This window comes from Drosophila miranda, chromosome 2, assembly GCF_003369915.1.
Source record: "Drosophila miranda strain MSH22 chromosome 2, D.miranda_PacBio2.1, whole genome shotgun sequence".
In the NCBI taxonomy this organism is placed as follows: Eukaryota; Metazoa; Arthropoda; class Insecta; order Diptera; family Drosophilidae; genus Drosophila; species Drosophila miranda.
Genome location: NC_046675.1, coordinates 11,585,847 through 11,605,433, shown reverse-complemented (window position 1 = coordinate 11,605,433; position 19,587 = coordinate 11,585,847). Strand labels below are relative to the sequence as shown.

The 19,587-nt window shown below is 46.5% G+C and overlaps 1 protein-coding gene across 1 annotated transcript; it reads left to right on the top strand.

Annotated features, from left to right (window-relative positions):
* Window positions 1-6,088: 6,088 nt before the first annotated feature.
* Window positions 6,089-13,446, top strand: LOC108157761 (homeotic protein empty spiracles). The gene is made up of 3 exons (XM_017289944.2): window positions 6,089-7,024; window positions 12,183-12,340; window positions 12,788-13,446. Exons 1-3 carry the CDS (start codon window positions 6,106-6,108, stop codon window positions 13,301-13,303), a joined length of 1,593 nt encoding a protein of 530 aa, XP_017145433.1. The 5' UTR covers window positions 6,089-6,105; the 3' UTR covers window positions 13,304-13,446.
* Window positions 13,447-19,587: the final 6,141 nt, after the last annotated feature.

The following is a 19,587-nucleotide window of genomic DNA, read 5'->3' as shown; positions in this document are numbered from 1 at the left end:
GCGCGTGTTTAGGCCAGCAAATCCTCAAACTTAACTCGGAATTTGTGCGCCTCAAAGCCACGCTGGAAATCCAAAGATCAGCGCGGGACTAGCGCGGGATCTTGGCGTGGAAGCAGCCATCCCCGATTTAATCCAATTATCGATGCTGCTTAGAGCGCGCGACAGGAACCACTGTAGAACACAGGACAGGGACAGGGACAGAGGCAGGCGGTACCGCTGGCAATCCAAAGGTGAATCCTTTCGGAGGGCCAACAATTAGAGGCTGACTCAGGCTTATGAGGCGGTTCGCGGGGATTAAGAGGCGGAAAGCGCAAGATATGTATATGATGGAGAGGAGAGCAAAGGAAAGGCTCTGCTGCCTGCAAGAGGGTTAAGGGGTAGAAAGTGGAAAGCGGTCGGGGTCGGGGTCGCTGGTCGAAAACAGATTATTGGCATTACCGCAATTATGGAACTCGGGCAGGTCCTGGGCGTAATTTCAATGCGGTTTTCCGGCAGCAAGCGTGAGGGATCTGCTGCTCTACCTGGTCACAGATATCACTGATCACTGATCACCGATCACCTTCCTGTATGGAAGCTCCTCCTGGTGCAAGCATCTTAGCTGCCCCTGCCCCTGCCGCGCCGCTGAGAGCCATTCCCATTTGCATAATGAGGCAATAAAATATTTCGCTTGCATCCCACGAACCTCACAAATTTGCGATAATTTGCGGCAGTTGTCGCGCCTCGATCGGCATCGGAATCGCTATATCTCCCCCACACACACACACACAAGCACTGTCTCGGACTGGTTGCCACACCCATTGGCTACAGACATGCCACACCTGGCATCTCATAAAAAAAGCTCATTAAATAATGGCCCTCGTTGGAGAGCTGATCAAAATTTTAATTAATCAACGAATTGCCTCTCTCTTCGGGCTACTCTCTCCTTCTGGGAACGAGAGTATTACCTGGGATAAGGCTAAGCCTCTCCACCCGCCCACAGTTTAGACGAGGCCACAATTTCCCAAAGCCAAAGCCAGAAGCCAGAGGCAAACGCGAAGGCATCGATAATTGGATTAAGTGCGCCGATCCTCGAACCAGATCTAGATCCACGGCTAGATCTCTGCACTGATCGCTGGATTTTTAAGAGGCTTTTCGTCGGGGCTACGTTTAGGGATTTGCCGTGATCTTTCTAGAGCTGCAGCACCATTGATCCACTGATCCACGGCTCCTGATCTGCGACTAAGCATTCCAAATAGTTGCAAAATATTTATTTGCATTTAATTAAGTCTCTCGCTTAGCCGCTGCGGAAGTGAGTTCATAGTATATATCTCTCTCCGATGGAATTTCGGACTCTAAATCCGCGCCATTAAAATTCAATTTCAATTTCCTTAGATCCAAACAAACAGAAAGTGTCACGACAGCACCCTGGAAACCCTTTCGAAAGGGCGACTACCGAGTGAAATGAGCGTGGAAATTTTTAATTAAATCAGTGCCCTGGGCCGATGCCAAAAATGCTCAATTATTAAAACAAATAAAGCCAATTAGCTGTGTCAACACGGACCCCAGAGTGCGACAGAGATGGAAATGACGATGGCGATGTCTGATGTCTGATGGCCGGGCCGGGTCCAACCCTTGTGGCAATTATGCTTTCGCTAAACAGTCAGACATTCATCTCCATCCGCCATGCGGCATGCAGCATGCCTCATCGCCCCAACCACCATCATCATCCTCCCTGCATCATCGTCCATCAGTTCTCCACACAGACAAGAAGCTGTTTTAATTGACAATGAAAAGCCGTCGCCATCATCAAGCATCAGGCATCAGGCATCGGATCGGTCTCGGTCGCGGTCTTGGTCTCAGCCCCATTCCAGGTCTCAGCCTCTCAGTGCTCTGGGCTTCCATTTGCGCGTCTAATAAAAACGCTAACGAGACAAACGCACACAGATACACAGAACACACATAGATACATATATGTGTGTATATATATACACACACATACAGACAGGAACAGTGGAGCATTAGCACAAAACTCTTAGGCGGTGCAATCAATTTTTGGCCCATACCGCTTTATGGCTAAGGGTATACTCGTATGAAGGACAAGAGGACCTTTTTTCATTGAGAGTCCTGTAAAGATATGGCATCTATTTGTTCGATTTGTTCCATTTCCAAAATATCTTCCAAATCAAAAATGAAGGCCACCAAATGAGACTTTTTGGAATAAAGATATATTTTCAAATAAATTTTAATAAAAATGTGTATTTTATTTATATTTATTCATATCTCTCTTAAGCGAATATTTAACTTCAAATCTGTAAAGTCACCTTTTGAAAGAAGCGTATTTATAATACGCTGAAAAGAATATATGTAGGCCTATATATGTACAGTCCCTTCAAAATACAGGGTATCCCCCGAATCGAAACTGTAGAGACTTTTTCTGATTTTCTGCTAAATTTATATACGTATTTCTATAAGTAATACTGGGGAGACACAGACACCACCAACGACCACGGCCAACCAGGGACGGCACAGCTTCCCCACATAAGCCCCTTCCCAAAATGAGCCCTCCCCCCTCTCTTGCTCGGCGTAGACTCAGGCAAAGCCGTGCAAAGTACTCGTGATAATGAGCTCCATCTCGCTGGCAATTATTAAATGAATTGGATTTATACGTTCTCAGCAGCAGCGTCGCCCGCCCCCTCCCTCTCTTTTCCAGACACACAGTCTTTTAACAGTCCAACCCCTTGCTAGCAGCTGTCGCATACTGTTGTCTCGCTCTGACTTGCCTGAGTAGAGCGGACAGCCAATCAACGACAGCTGCGAGTTTATCTCGCTCTGCCAGTCGTCTGTGGAACATGGAAACTTGTGGATTCCATTCGAGAGCGAGCGCTTATGTGCAGAGAGGAAAGAAAGGCTGTTTAGTTCCTATACGACGTGGTACATAGGATTAGGATGGTATCATCGGTAGAACATCCACTGGAAGAATGTAAGTTTTTGGTGGAAACCGACTTTAATTGGTTTGGAAAAACTTCTTAGAAGAGTTTATTAGACAGTGTGCGGTAATTTGGGGATTTTGCGAAACGGAAATATAATATTTGAATATTTAATATACAAATTTGGAACTCAGCCGAAATCTTTCTTTTCATAACTTCCGATGAAATGATGATGGTTTTATCCATGCTTCCCTTAGGGCTAATATAGTTTCTACTATAGGTTGGATACCGTTTTTATAAAGTAACTTGAACTCCTTTTAATTCATTTTTTATGGCATTAACGTAGATTTTACTTCATTTTGGATTGGGTTGTGGTCCCAAAATGTCCATAAATGTTGTCTAGAATGCTAAATATCACGAAGTTTGATAATAATTAACAATTAATCAAATATTTGTATGGAAATAGTTGATTTTTCTTGATTATTATTTTCCTGGCTTAAGATTTAATTCTCAACCAAAAACTCCCATAATTCGCAGAATGTATGCGTTTTATCTGCGGATCCACCTCCAGGTCATATTTCAATTGAACGTAAATGCCGAATGCGAGTGTACGCCCCCCGAAAATCATTGATTGGCGATCGATAACCTTTAGCCATGATGGAGAGCCCAATTCGCCCCATTCAGCCCATTCGCTGCTCTCCCCAGCTCATTGTCTGGCTAATTAAATGATTTATCCCGAAACGTGAGGCTGCCCCGGCCAACACTCTCGGCCAAAAGGCAGGAACAAACGCGAAAAATAAAAACCAATTACAATTACCGCACCCAGAGGTGCCACACAGCACACAGAAAGATACACGGATGGAGTGGAGAGGCATGCAGATACACAGATAGAAATACAGATGCAACTTCAGTTGCAGCAGCAGCAGCAGCAGCATCTGCGGCAGCATCGACCATCGACAGGGAAACCTTATCTAGATGCATACAAATCCAGCCGAGCGCACGTCAATTTATTTGCCAGCCTCCACTCCACTCTGTCCTGCTCCATTCATGCCTCTGCCCCTGCCCCTGCCCCTGCCCCGCCATGGAGCCAGCCAGGAGATTATGGGGCGCTAGGGGTGGGGCCGGTCGGTCGTATATTGCATATGTCTGGGTGTATTTACCTATGAGAGGCAGCGTTGTTGGCGCTGCATGTTTTATGCCTCCTCCTGCATCTTTAACGAGGTGTTTATTTTCACAACTCTCAGCCAGAAGAGGATGAGGACGAGAATGAGAATGAGAATGACCGTCCACTGGGCCAGCATGCCACTCTCTGAGAGCATTCGTTTGTGCATGTGAGTGTGAGTCTGTCTGTATCTGTATCTGTATCTGCATCTTTATCTGTGTGAGTGTGCGCCAGCAGTTGCAGCTTTGCTGGAAGGTGAAGAAACCAAGTTACCGCCCATTTTCATGTTCAAATGCTTTCGACCAACATCATGCAGATGCCAATTCGAGCCAATTCAGAATGGTGGCAAGGCAAACGGACCAAGGGGAGGGGATAGTGGTGTTGCTGGGCTAGGGTGGTAAAGGGGTAGGGGGTGAATCTAGGGTAGCCACCACTGACGACGGGGCGTCTATGCGAATAAACTATGACGTTGATGCCCAGGCACAGTGGATGGCAATACATAAAATTGGGAAATGAGGGAAAAATTGGGGAAAATTATACCTAGGAAAGCTCGTAAAACGTTTATCCAAATTACACAACATTTCCAACAACTTTTAAGGTACCAGAAATACCCGAAACTATTTCTAATGAGAAAAGCTTCTTGAAACAAGGAAGAATGTTATACTATTCAGAGGACTTTGTTGTTCAGCATAAACTTTAAATTTGAATAATTTTAACCAAAGGATTAATGACTTTGAAACCAGCTCCTACAAGTCTGAAATTTTTGAAATAAATATCCAAATTAAAGAAAATTGATTTTGAAATGCCCAGAAATCCTATTGGACAAATAGTTGTGCGAATTCCCCTTCTGCTTGTAAGGCATCACTGAAACTAATGTTTTCTTACCACTGTGCCAGCTGCCACCTCTCACACCGCAGCCTCCCCTGACCCCAGCCGACTGGCCGAGCTCGCTTGGCACTAAAACCACAAACGCTTTAATGATGCTGTTTTGTTTAGCGCAAATTGTTTGTTTCGCTGTCATAAACTGGTGCGAAAAATGGCCAAGAGAGCCGAGCGAGCGTCAGAGCCAAAGCCAGAGCGAGACCAAGAGAGCGAGAAAGAGAGAGACTAGTCTGGTCGGGCGACTCCACCAACACCAACACGAACACCAGCACAACATAGTCGCTGGAAGGGGAGTTGGGGCGGGAGACACGACTCCCTCCACATGGTTGGGGAGCAGGTTTCTGTCGTTCGCTGAGTTTTATCCGCGCTGCTTTGGCGCATGCGTCCGGGCAGTGGTGTGCGAGCGAGACCACAGCTGTGACGGCAGCTCCCCAAATGCTCCACTGGAAGGCATCGGACCGGCAGAGAAGCAAAGAAGCAGAAACAAGCCCGTGAACGGGCCCTGGACGGGCATTGTGACTGTGTGCCCCAGACACTCGAGCGGCGGCATCCACGCGACGCTTACCGCGAGATTCGAAACGATTCGCCGACGCCCCCACAACTTACGGACCGACAGAGAGAGTGGAGGGGAACAGTACATAGAGAAGGAAAGAGAGAGAGAGAGAGAGAGAGAGAGAGAGATACAGACTGTGGACTGCAGAGAGAGGAGCGGCCGAGCGCTGTGGACAATTAGACGCCTTTAGACGCTCCATAATGCTAATGGCGTTGACAGTGCTCATCATCGCGGCAACCGCAATCGACGTCGTCCACGTTCAACCCGCCGCCGATTCTCCATTGAAGCGGCACCGTTACGCTCCATCCGCCAGCGACGGCAAACCCACATCCCAGAGTCCGAGTGGCAGTAGCAGTAGCAGTCGCAGATCGAGGCCCAGCCACAAGCGTCGACATTCTCCGGTGATCCAGTTTATCAATGTCAGTCCGGCGGATGCCAATCGCTGAACCCTATCTACCCATGTGCTCGTGTGTGTACTGTGTGTGTGTGATTGTGATTAGACAGTGACTACTGTACTCGAACGAGACTCCGATCCGTTCCCAATATTCAATTAACCCGCCAAAAACTCCCTCGAATCGCGCCATCGGAAACCGTTACGCCAAATGGTCACGTGCGGCCGTCAAACGTTCAACATGCTGCCAATGGCGCCGACAAGTCCTTTTGTCAGCAGCTCCTCCACGGCAGCCGCAGCAGCCCCGGCCCCGGCACCGGCACCGGCCTCCGCCGCCGTATCCGTGTCCGTATCCGTACCCATCTCCGCCACAACCACGGCCGCGACGAATGCCACCAGCAAGCCCAAGCTGGCCTTCAGCATCGACTCCATTGTGGGGGAGTCCACGACGCGGTCCGCTCCTCTGAGAGTCAGTGTGATTGCCTCGCCGCCGCGGAGCGAGAGTCCCTCGTCGCCCACGACCAGCGGCCGGAGGACACCGCGAGGATTCATCTACTGCCGGAGACGGGACTCCCTGGATCGATCGCGGAGTCCCCCGCGCTCGCCGCTTAGTCGTTCACCCTCGCCAGCGCCAAATGGGAACGGGAATCCCGCTGCAGGCGCTCATCCATCGCATGCCGGTGTCATGGGAGGCCTGATCCGTCCACTAGCTCTGCCGGCACCGCCAAATCTAGCTTTAATCTCGCAGGCCCGCACCTCACCGCCATCCGTGGTGGTCCGACCGCCGGCTGGTGTTCCGCCGGGTCCGCCGCCACCACCGTTCCTTGCCGCCCAGTTCCAAATGGCCGCCGCCCTGGCCCACCATCACCAGCAGCAGCAGCAGCAGCAGCAACAACAGCAGCAGCAGCATCCTCATCCGCCCGTGCCAACAGGACCGCCGCATGGTCCGCCCCCGCATCTGCCGCCCGGCCACCCATTGGGCATCTTTCCGGGCGGGCCACATCCAGGGCACCCCCCGCCCCATGGCCATCATCCCTTCGGGGCGGCTCCTCATCTCATCCGTGATAGCTACCCGCTGTATCCCTGGCTGCTGAGTCGCCATGGACGCATATTTCCACGTTTTCCAGGCAGTAAGTACCTTCAGCTTTCAGTTATCGAACCGGTTACGGGGCGCACTCAAACGGTTAGGCGGTAAACCGGTTAAATTAAATGGTTTTCGCAAAACTACTACTAAATGTTCTTTAAAATCTGAATCGATTGTGATGGATGGGATTTGTATGCTTATCGGACTACTATATCAACGATTTCGTTAATGATTTATTTCTTTAAAAAGCGAAAAAAGCCAATTCTAAATGAGATTTTGCCAACCGGTCCAACAAAAACTAGTTTTAAAGGCTTGAAAGTATGGAATTAATATGAACAAAAAACCACAAGCGTAAGAACATTTCAAACAAGACTAATTAGGGGCCATTCATAAAGAAATCTATTCGTTTAAATATAGTAATTCTTAGGGAATCTAAATTAAAAAGATTCTAGAGAAACGAACAGAATATACATAGAATAAACTATTTAAGTATTCCGCAGTAGTTTCGATTGGTTTTTAATATACTAGAATCTGTTTACCAAACTCTTTGTGGAAAGTCAAATCCATATACAATATATCTAAATATTTAACAATTGGTAACCCTTTAAGATTATTAATAGAGGCCGCTGAAGCAACGAAGTAACCAAACCACACCTCAAATTCATATTCTAAGCCTTCTTCCAACGTCCCACCATTTCCATTAGCATTATATGGAGAACCTCAATCAAGCAATTATTCAGTTATCGCTGTTGTAGTCGCTCTTATTGCTAGTGCTATCCGCCGCTCCATATAATTAAAGTTAAATAAGCAAATGGCAAACATTTATTACAAGTTAATTAGACGTCTATCAGCCTCATCATCATCAGCAGAGCAGAGCAGTGCACTAACCAGAGAGAGAGAGGGAGAGCGAGAATGATATGGGGAACCGTACCAAAAGCCAGGAAAAGAAAACCAAACCCACTTTGATAACTATTTCCAAACAAATTACATTTTAATTAAATTGTTTAAACAACATTACACACATCGTTAGGTCAAGCAGCGTACCTAAATGGCCAGCCATGTGTGCCCGTCATATGTGTGTACGTATGTAAGAGTATTTGTATCTTTCTGGAGTCGAAATTACCATTAATGGCCAACAGGCACAGACGGGCGCCAGTTTGGGCCCATGCGGCGTATGTGTAACACACTCTTACACACATGAGAACATAGCCGGGCTAAAAAGTGCAACGAGTGAAATGTTAATGCGTTTTTAATTGAGGTTTTGGGCCAAAGAACGAACCAACCAAAGAACGAAGGAACAGTAGAGATGGCTATAGAAAGAAATAAGTAGAGTGGGGGCCAGACCGCAGAGAGCGCATCGCATCTCCAAAAACATTGTCATTTATTACTATTTAGGCATTTTTTTATACCCCGCTTCCATAATTATAATTTGAATTTTCATGCCATCTTTTTTTTCCGACTCTCACATGGTGTTTCCGTGTTTTTTTCGGGTTGGGTTGGTTCATAATTTTCGGCACACTCACACGCCTTTCACCTGCTTTCGGTGTACGAGTACGTATGCCCGTTACGCCTTAATTATGTTGCGCACTCTTTCATTATTTTCTCCCTTTTCTCTTTTCCCATTTCCCGCTCTGTTTCCCCCATCTCTCGCACTCTCACACCCTCGATCTTTCCTTCATTCCTTCGCCTGGCTGTAATTTTCGCTTGATTTATGAACCTGAAATGTCAATGTTTCGCATAACGATTCCATTAATTGTAAATGTTTCTCGTCTTCGTTTGTTTTGAAAGTCGCGTGAGTAATACCCGGTTACACAGTATCAGAGATCAGATATCAGAGGAATGGGGACTACAATCATAATGATAATGACGATGGCGATGGTGATAGCGATGATGATGCGTCAACAACTCAATTCGGGTTGCACGTGCTTCAGTTTTTTGGGCGTGGCCTTCTAATGCAGGTGAATGTAGAGGAAAAGGCTAGAGTTGGGTATAAGATTGAGTCCTTGACTATGGTTTGATTACATAGAACATTATTTGTGGTTTGACAGCTTCAATTAGTTTTAGTTAACATTTTGGGAACCAGCTGAAATTTATAATTACAAAATTGTACGTCAGACTCCGCTGAAACTAGCTTTTTAAATTAGCCTTATTTGTGTGGGACACACACTCGAAACCAAATACCTTTGACTATATAGGATAGCGAAACTGGTTCGCCAATTGATCAAACTCGTTAGCTAAAGTAAGTTCAGCATCTACTCAATTTACGTTTATTTAATTAGATAGGCTATGTGGCAGGAATTCCAATGTGTTCGTTTTTAAGGTAACGCTTGCAAATCTAATCCCTCTGATTGATTCTTTTCCATCAGAGCCCTCAACTCTCCAACCATTCATGAGTAGCATCTTCCCAATGAAAACCCACAAAATCCCATTCATGCCGAAACTGCAAATGGGAAAACCCAATCGAATCGATCAGGCAAACATCCCCGACAACTGTCAGAACATTTGATTTCAATTATCGATTCCCAGTCAATGTCCTTTCAGCCCAAACCCAAACCCAAAGCAAAAGCCAGGCCCGGGCCAAGCCAGGAATGCAATAAATTAATGAAAAAATCATGAGAGCATAAAAATTAAGCCCTAACTCCATAAAAAAGCAAACAAATACAATTGCACATAAGTGATAAATAATAAGGCGAACAAAAAGAGCCAGGACAGCAGAACAAACGAAAACGAAACGAAACGATCGATGGAGGCAGCACTTCAACCATGGGCAAAAAACACAGTATCTATACTCGTATATAAAAAAATGACAGCTGACAAGGGTGTGAGCAAGAGTAGCAACTGCAACAGCAACAACAGCAGCAGCAGAAGCTACAGCAACAACAGCAATACATGCAACATTGGCAGCCGGGCGGACACATCAATTAATTGTCAATTGCGCGTATTTTCGCACGGCGGTTTCCTTTGTGACCAAATGGGAGGAAAAAACCGAACCATCAGCGAACTTCATTGAGATCTGAAGAGTGGGTCTCTCTCTGCCTCCCTCCCTGCCTACTTCGATGGCTGTCTATGACAAGAGGAAAAAATAATTAAGTAGCCATTGTGAGCGGCGGCATTATCAATTATACAGCTACCGAGCTACAGAGCTACCGAGCTACCGAGCAGAGACACTCGTACATCGTACATCTAAGGCGATGGGCAGTCGTGCAGTCGTGTATCTTGTAGCTACATTGTTAGCTGTCAAATGTAACAAATGTCAAGAAATCGCCCGGGTTCATAAAAAACTAGATCATTCTAGGAGTGCTGGTGCTTCAGCTTGAGGCTGCCGGCTGCTGGATGCAGCAATCGTTTGTCAAGTTCATAGCAAAAACCAAGCACGCACGAACCCGAACCCGGGCACAGGCTCATGCACAGGCACAGGCACAGTACGAAGTAACAGCATCACTCAGTCACTCAGTCAGTCAGTCAGTCAGTCAGTTGCATCTGTCAGATACATGGCCATCAATGGCCCGAGGCTGCATTTATGAAGTGTCAAATTGACAAGTTCTCCCTGTCCCGTTCTCCCTTCTGTTTTGGGAGGGTTTTCTTCGGCTGCAGCAGCTATTGTTTTTCTAGGCCCTGCCACGCTAACAAGATACAATGCACGAGTTACAAGATACATTTCAGACCCTGCCACACTGCCACTGCCACTGCCTCTGACTTTTAATAGCTTCGCGCCCTTTCGGTTACCTTTCGTTTAGTTGCTGTTTATTTTCTCAGTGGCTCAGCTTCTGTTGTGTGTGGATCAGACATCATCCGACATCCTGGTTAGGATGGGCCTGGGTCTGGGTCTGTCCCCGAATTCGATTCCATTTTGCTATGTCAATATTGATTTTGTAATTGGCACACCTTGTGGGGGTCTATAGAGTCTGGTAGCTTAACATGTTTGCCAAATGGTAACAAAACAAGTCTGGTATTAGCGTTACACTGGGCTTTGTATTAGATATCGAATCAAAGAAAGAACTGGCTTGTTAAGCCATCTTAGGAAGAAGGGTTCAATGTCAAACTTTGTGGCTAAAGATTCCTGGTAGCTTAATATTTTAACAAAATTATATCAAAACAACTCTGGTTACACACAGACTAGTCCCAGCAATTCAAGGTGGATGTTGAGGTTCCCAAAAGTATCTTCATCTGAGGGCGGGGTATTCTCTGTTCTTGTAATAACATATTGGCAACATTCCATCATCGTTTTCCCCACTCCAATCCCTGCAACCTCCTTGGGGTTAAATCTCAGCTGCATCTTGCACAGTAGCCTCATATCAATATTCAAATTGTGGCTCAATTGAAAATTTGTTAACTGGCAAACATACAAAAAGCAGATGAGTGGTGGTCGCAGGGGTCTGCGCTTCCAGAAATCGTGATAAACGTCAAAATATCACGTTGTGCCTGGCCAAAAGGAAGAACAATGGGGCCTGGGCCTGGGCCATGGAGGCGGCTTTTAGGCGCGCTAAAGTGTTCGACTTGGCGTCCAGGGAAGGCACGGACAGCTGAGTCTTAGCCGCGTCGGCTTCGGCCTGGCCTGGCTTGGCAATTGTTTTGGCCTTATCAGCGATTCTGGGACATGGCCCAGACACAGCGCCGACAGCGGCACGAACCAGAAGCCTTTTGTGTTCGGGGCCATGTCTGGAAATTTGTTTATTGTTTTGTAATGAGTGTGTGGGATATGTGTGTGCGGCCCCTTTGCCTGGGGCATTCGCGGAAATCATAATCAACAATTTGAGTCCCAGCGTCATCTAATTGGCAGAGCCACCAACGTTGCTGCAACAAGAAAAAGGAGAAGCTTTTACTGTGGACGATGGCTGAGGGCGGTACATAATTACCCAACTGAAGAGCCACCGAATATGTGTCAGTCACGCTGTCAGTCAGCAATGGTTGGAAAACCAGTTTAAAGGGAGACTATATATGAGGGATATCCATGAGGAATTAAGGAGGAATGTTAATAATCATTTGGCGAAAGCACTAGAGAGAGGAATGCCTATTTTTATGAATCTAAACCGCAATCATCAGAACAGAATATACCTAAGTAAGGGCTCTCCTGCATTGATCCCTGGGATCTCTCACGTATTCCCATTAGCCCTAGCAAGTCACCATTTAATCCACCATTGATCTGCGTGCCACCCCATAAAAAACACCCCATTTAACTAGCGCCATCTCCTGATCTCTTTCAGATTTCCTGTTCCAGCCCTTTCGCAAGCCGAAGCGAGTCCGTACCGCCTTCTCGCCGACGCAGCTGCTCAAGTTGGAGCACGCCTTCGAGGGGAATCACTACGTGGTCGGGGCGGAGCGCAAGCAGCTGGCCCAAGTACTGAGCCTCACCGAAACACAGGTGAGTGGGAGACCTCAACACTTTGATCCCTTAATGCGCATCAAATTCAATAAGTATCCCCCACCAAAACCCACTCTTCCTGCTGCTTCCTGCACCCGTTCAACCCCTTGGCCGGGAGCTAAGTGATTGCATGTCGTCTGGTCGTTAGCCCAAGAAGTGCCGGGAGTTACTGAGTTATTAGCACAATCAGGGGGCAGAAGAAGGAGGAGCAGGTGGGCGAAAAAGGGGTGTGCAACGGGCACTTGCCCCGGGGGCAAACAACACCCCTGCCGCCGAGGGCATAGCTAAGAGGCAGGCCGTAAATAGAATTAAAAGACTCGTTAAGTTTATTTACGACTTGCCAAAAAAAAGAGGAAACAATATAAAATGGATGAAGGGTTCGAAAGAAGTCCCTCCCCCAAAGGTAGCCCCGTCTAAATTCCGTGTCTTTCTCTCTCCCCGGAACAGGTTAAGGTATGGTTCCAGAACCGGAGGACGAAGCACAAGCGAATGCAACAAGAGGGCGGCGATGGCAGCGACACCAAGAGCAACAAGGGCAGCTCCTCCGGGGGCGGTGGCGGCGATGGTGATGAGGATGCCCAGAAGGATGGCTCTCAGCACAGCTACGATGATGCCGAGGAGGCAGAGGAGGACGACGATATCGAGGAGGATGACGAGGACGAAGTGATCGACATGGAGGACTACGGCAGCGACATGGATGCCGAGGAGCATCAGCGTCTGAGAGAGCAGTTCCAGCAGCAGCTGGCGCAGCACCAGCAGCAGTTCCTCCAGCAGCAGCAGCAACCTGGGGAGCCACCCGCACTTACCCCCCAGCAGCAGCACCAGCTATTGCAACAGCACCAGCAACATTTCCAACAGCAACAGCAGCAGCAACAGTTCATCCAGCAGCAGCAAATGTATCTGAGAGAGCGCGAGCGGGAAAGAGAGCGGGAGAGATCTCTGGACAGGGAAAGGGAGAAGTAATCGCTAATAGAGTTAGAGAGCTCTGATGTGGAGAATTCTCCGCTATTTTGTGTTCCTTTAATTTCTTGTAAATTATTTGTCATCTGTATAAATTAATTTAAATTGTTTACAACTTAAAGCATAAATTACAACAACTATTATATGAAAGAAACAACAAGAGTTCATGGTTTTTAGCGGTAGGACAGTGGACCAAAAATGTGATAAGTACTCCTTACCCATCCAAGGACTCTATGGCAACATTTTTCTTCCTTTTTCCAACATTTCACAGCGAATGATTTCACATATGAACTCTTTTCCGACATTGCATGATACACAATAACTATCGATCAGCTGTCGGGACATCGGCAATAGGAAACCAAATTCCCAAAAATAAATTGCTAACAAGGTTTTCCCTTTATTGAGTTGTTGATGGGCTTTCGCAGTCCCCCACCCGCTGGCAGCTCCTCAACGACCAGAATGTTGTGTGCTAAACGTTGACAGTAAAAAGTGCAATCAACAATTACGTATTACGGTCTCATAAAGCGGCCAAGAAATAAATGTCAGTCGATAGCAGCAGCTAAAGGCCGAAATTGATTGGATAGCCAGACGACTGGTAGGGAGCCACAGGGCGAGAGGAGCCTCGGAAATTGATATTCAAAATGCAAACGATTGCCTATAAAGTGTATTTACTATATGTACTACGTATACATACCTGTTTTCAATCGCTTCGAGGCTGTCAGTTTATTTAAGAAATATGCATATGGAGCAACGGCAGCGGCTACCCCGAACTAATGGGCCTGCAATTTGGGTTCATTTAAAGCAAAAATTAAACTGACAAACTGCGAAGAGATCTGAAAACGACCCCTGCCCATGGCCAAAAAATATGTGGAGTATAAATAAATTTGTGATATGGCTGGCGAAACAGCGAAAAGTTCAAGGTAATTGCCGTTGTCAAAGCAGCGCAACGAAAAGTGGGCGGACCCCGTGAAAACTTGGCCAACAATTTATGGGCCACTTGAATACAAGCAAAGGGTGTTGAGGTTGCACGCGAGCAATCACCAGAACCGAACTGGAAAGGATGTGGGATGGGGTCTGGGCTCTGCATCTACCCATGAGGAGGGTGCACTAGGAGAATGCCTGGAAAATTTACGTATTTTGCATAAACGATGTGAGAATTACTTAATTGCAGTTGGAATGGCTTCATACACACATCCACATTCACATTCACATCCACACTTATAAATATACATCAGTTTCCTCTGTGGGCGGCAAATTTATGAGTCTTTAGTCTCGACCCACAAAATGAAGTTGTCTACGGCACCAGACACCTGCTTGGGCCATATGGCTATACGGGGGAATGTCACGTCAATCCCTTTTGTTTGCCACTCATATATGTATCTGATAGCTGAACATATCTGCAAATATGTGTATCCATTAGATGGCTGATTGCTAAAGTCGAATTTGGTCAACATGTTCTTGGTTACGTTAGTCAACAGTAAACAAAGTACGAGTATTACCAGGGAGTGAAGTCAAGAAACAAAAGCTAGCATGGGCCTATGCCTGAGTTGGTTCGGAGGATTCTTCCGTAAAGTATTGTATGGAATAAGCAACTGCTAATAATTTCCCTAATCTTTGTAAGGCTCTAACATTTTCTCCATTAAAAAACCCCATTTCTTTAGGTTCTTCTTGAAAAGTGCATTTGCCATTCGACTTGCCAAAGCAGGTTCTTAGCTTTTCCTTTGGCCAACCTCTTCGTTTGATTTTGGCATGTCTGCCAGCGTGGATGACGATGACGACGATGACTTTGAAAACAAAATTTTTACTCAAATTAGAGGGAAATGGCTTTCAGCCAAGTCAACAGGCCGAGCCAGGGAGCACTTGGAGCATATTAAGGGCGTCATTAGTGCGGCAGGCACTGCAAATTTGACAGGTGTTGGGGGAAGAGTGACGACATTTGATGGTCCTGACATTTGCCGCAGTGCAACGACAGCAACGGCAGCAGAAGCTTACTGTTGCTGCAACAGCAACATTGGGGGCGCGGACGTGCTGGCAACGGCGTAGGCCGTGTCAGGTTTCAGCTATTTAGCGGCAATTTGTATGTGCAAAAGTTTGCCAAATGGAAACGGAATTGCAGTTTAAACCTCATTTGGCGCACTCGATGAGCCACCGTCGACGGGCGTCGCATCGTGGGCGGTCGATACAAGCCGGGAACAACGGCAACCGCCATAAAAATAATACTTTCAATAATAATTGCAAAGTGTTTTCTATTCCATTCAGCTGCCGCCTTCGTTTCCAGGCCATAAATCAGCGATTGCTCAGTCAGTCGCTGGCTCTGGGCTCTGGGCTCTGGGCTCTGGACGGGCCTGGCGCCTTCTGCCCGAACATAAATTTAATTGAAAGACGGACCAGAGTCCAAGCCGAAGCCCCCAAACCCAACCCAAACACAAGCCCAAACCAAAGTCAAGTCGTTGCCAAAGATGCCTGGAAGTGGTTGAGGCGTCAATTGGCAAATTGGTTTCCATGTCAGCCAGAAGGAAAAGTTAATTTTCTCGCCGCCATAAATAACCCGCACTGATCGACTGGAACTAAGCCAAGGAAAGATCTTTCCCACTCTGGAACTCAGCTCCTATCTATCTCCAAAGATCTCCTCTGGCAGGTGAGGTGCTCTTCTACTCCAGCCCTAGCCCATGCCGATTCCAATTCCAATTCTGGCCAAGTCCATGGGCAAAACTATTTTAATGCTTTTTTAATTGGAAATGCACACACACGACCCGGCTGATGACGCCTCGAACTTTACTGCTTGTTTTGCAATTACGTAATGGCAATTTAATGATCGCCACGCAAACAAACCGCAAATAGTCGTTCTAATAAATGATCCGCTGTGACGAAGCTGGAATGCCCTGAGGAAAAGCGGGTAAATATTAATTAATATCGATATTCATTTAAATAATAGTTATTCATTCCATTCGAAATGCATATCCATCTCAGTGGCTACGATGCGAGTCTAGGAACCACACACAATCGCTCACCCGAACTATAGATTTGGGTCTACAGTTCTATGAAAGTCCTCATAAAAAGAGGTTTAGGATTCGAATAGTTTTGGTGTAGGATCTAGTTTATTGTTTATTAAGCTTGAAGATCCTATTGCTGGACATGAGAGATTATGTGTTTCGTTAGTTTTATTACTTCTGCTTCTTGGCATATCCTTTCTATCTTAGTCCTCTAAGAGTGCAGTATGCACTATAGCGACATTATCAAACTTTTCGAATTTTATTTTTTATTAATTTTCAAATGATTTTAACTGAGAACTCTATTGCAATTAAAAGGAAATACTATTTATAACACTCAAAAAAATCGTTCAAATTCTCAAGTGCTAATTTTTAAGAGAACCTACAGAACCTGAGCGGGAGAAGCTTTGACAGATTGCCACACAAATGATTTGTTAATTTCGTATAATTGTGGATTTGCTGGACTGGAAAATTTATGTGGCTACCCGTTTGAGGGGAGCAGCGAGGAAATTAACATTAATTAGGCACGAATCTCCAACTCCGAGCACGCCATGCCATGCCACCGATCGCAGCGGCAACAAATTCAATTTGATGCATTTTGGGTTTATTTGAAAATTTTCTCATTTTGTGGAAATTAATGAGCGCCCATTTGGCGCACTCCCCGACCACGCCCCCAATGCGCACGCAAACTATGGCAGCTTTATTTCTTTAGGTTCGTATCGTTGCTTTCTGGGTTTTATTTTTTGTATTTTTGTAGAGAATCTGCCTTAGTTATATTTATAAATTAATGGGCCAAGATAAATGGCAAACGATTTGTATTAAGAGACGTTTTTGGGAACTGAATTGGGCGCCGGGACCTCGTTAAGTGTCTTCGCTCTACTTACTTGGCGGCCCCTAAGGGCAGCGGGAGGTGCAGCAGAGGTGGGTGTGTGCTGGCCATGAATCAGATATATACATATACGTACTCGTACATAAGGTGAATCCCTCGAATCGTTTGTGTTCTGCTCTGGGGTGTGGCAACTGGAGCAACTTTCGGTTTATGAATTTGAAATAAATTGAAAAAGAAATAAGAAATCGGTTGGGCTATAATGATGATGAGGCTAGTGATTGTAGGCCAACCTCTGATGAGTTGTTGAAGTATGAGTCATAGTTTAAGGGTTTTTAAAGATATATTATGATGATAATGGGAAAAGAGTTAAGTTATGAATAATAAGGGGTTAAATAGAATCCCTCAGTCTCCTTATCAGTCTTTTCCCCTGAGTAATAAGTATGGGTATTTCTGAGATCTGTAGGATCTATTAAACAACCAGATCACCCAGCGTTAAGGGATGGATCCTATAGACTATCTATCTATTAGCTTACATGGAACAGCCACTAGCGCTTTCTCCCATTGAGTCCACCCATTGACTCCTCCCACTGATTACATTGCTTCCTCCATGCCAGATCTTCCACCAAATGTCTGCCCCCGACCTTCCTTCAATTTCCTTATAAAGTTCACCTGCCCAGCCAATTAATTAATTAACCTTTGGCCCCATATCCATGTACTCCACCCCATCCATCCCTGTGAACAGAATCAATAAGTACATGTGGGGGCGGGACACGCCCACGAACATGAGGGGGGCCTCCATTTAAAAGCCATTTCGCTTTGTCGCCGCCGACAAATTGCCGACATTTGCTATTAAAACCTTTTTGAACCCCATGGAGGGGCGGAAGGGGAACAAATAGTTGTTGTATGCTAAAAGTTTTTGTGGCACAGTCAATAAATCTGCGGCGGCTCTGGAAAATGTTGCAAAGGCAACATCGCGTCGGCCAACTACTTTAAAATAATTAATGGGTGCGGCCCAGCAACTGAAGTTAGTCAAGTTTTTCGCTGACGCTGCCTCTGACAATCGGCTAAATTATGGGGTCGGAGTGGAAATAGCCGGGTTTCCCGGGGTTGAGGGGGGACAGCCTTATGGTTGGGACTGCCTGACACCTGTCCCCGTTCTATGGCATCGATATTGGGCTGTGAATGCCATTCGCTGAGCCCAAATCCAAACAGCAACACAGCTGCCACAATGAGGCAGTTAATTAACACATTACCGTGGCTGTGGCTTGGATTCAGGGGAATCTGGCCAATTGTTGCTACTGCCACCTGCAACAATCGATGAGGATTTGACCCGGTTATAGTTTTTTGTTTGTTTTGGATGAGGTTTAGGGTTCAGTTTAGGTATTTCCTGATCACTGTAAGGTGATCCCATATGTCACGAAGCCCTCAAGCCCATCCTTAATGCCAAATAGATTAAGCCCAGAGATCAAGCTCAATTTGGATCAATTATTAATGGCATCCCTCTCGATTGAGCAGCTGTTGGCTTCTGGCAAGTAAATAAATTCATTTGATTTGCTCTTTAATGGCCCAAAGTCTTTGCCAGGGGCTTGGCTGTAACTCTGTCCGTGCTGTGGCTCTCCTCTGTGGCTGCATTTGTGTTAATTTGAATTTAATTGTTGGCCAAACCCGGAGTCAGCGGCGGACATTAACACATGCTCGCGAAGGCGCCTCGGACTCGGTGCAATGTGTTTGGGTTAAATATTGTATGCCAGGAGTGGACACGACTATTGGGCCCTAGCCCCGGCCCCCTTGTGCAGCACCCCCTGCCTCCTACAGATGACTCCTTTCTGGAGCTTCGTGCCTCTGTCTTTTGGCTCTATGTCATTTTAATGGCCGGCGCTGCTGTTGCTGCTGGTGCTGCAAATGACCAATGGCGTTTTCAACTGGTTGCTGCAGCTGTACACACACCCTCTACCCCTCTCCTGGCACTTACCCCTCTCCTTACCCCTCCTGCTGCCACCCCAAAACGAAACTGCGTGCAAAATTGCTGCAACGAAGCGAGTCGAGGCGGCTCGACGAGCAGCTTGAGTTGTGGCAGCCAAGACGTCTCTTGCCTCCCGGTAGCAGGCAACGCTGACAGGCCGCCGGCTGACGTGCCAACCACTGGCCACTGACCAGTCTCGATCCTCCTGCACTCCATCTCCACTGCAGTGTCAGGCGCTGTCTTGGACTCCATCGCCGCGTCTTAGTCGCTGTTCGAGGCCAGCATAACAGACGCTGCTCGTTTTTGGGGTAATTAATCATGCTGCATAAATTAATGTAACCAGAAGTTAATTAACTTAAGTTTATTTGCACGGCTTTTGCTTAGAGCCACGCTCGTCACTTGCCACGCTTGCCACAGCAAGAATCTCCACACCTAGAGCGGGATTCCTATGGAAAATAAAAGTAAAATGGGAGCCCAGACTATGTTTTCCTTCTACATGCAAAAC

Excerpts from the sequence above, each read along its gene's own strand:
- LOC108157761 (XM_017289944.2), top strand. The coding sequence starts at position 6,106 with ATGGTCACGTGCGGCCGTCAAACGTTCAACATGCTGCCAATGGCGCCG. Across the intron at positions 7,025-12,182 it reads ATTTCCACGTTTTCCAGGCA|ATTTCCTGTTCCAGCCCTTT; the intron begins GTAAGTACCTTC and ends GATCTCTTTCAG. Across the intron at positions 12,341-12,787 it reads TGAGCCTCACCGAAACACAG|GTTAAGGTATGGTTCCAGAA; the intron begins GTGAGTGGGAGA and ends TCCCCGGAACAG.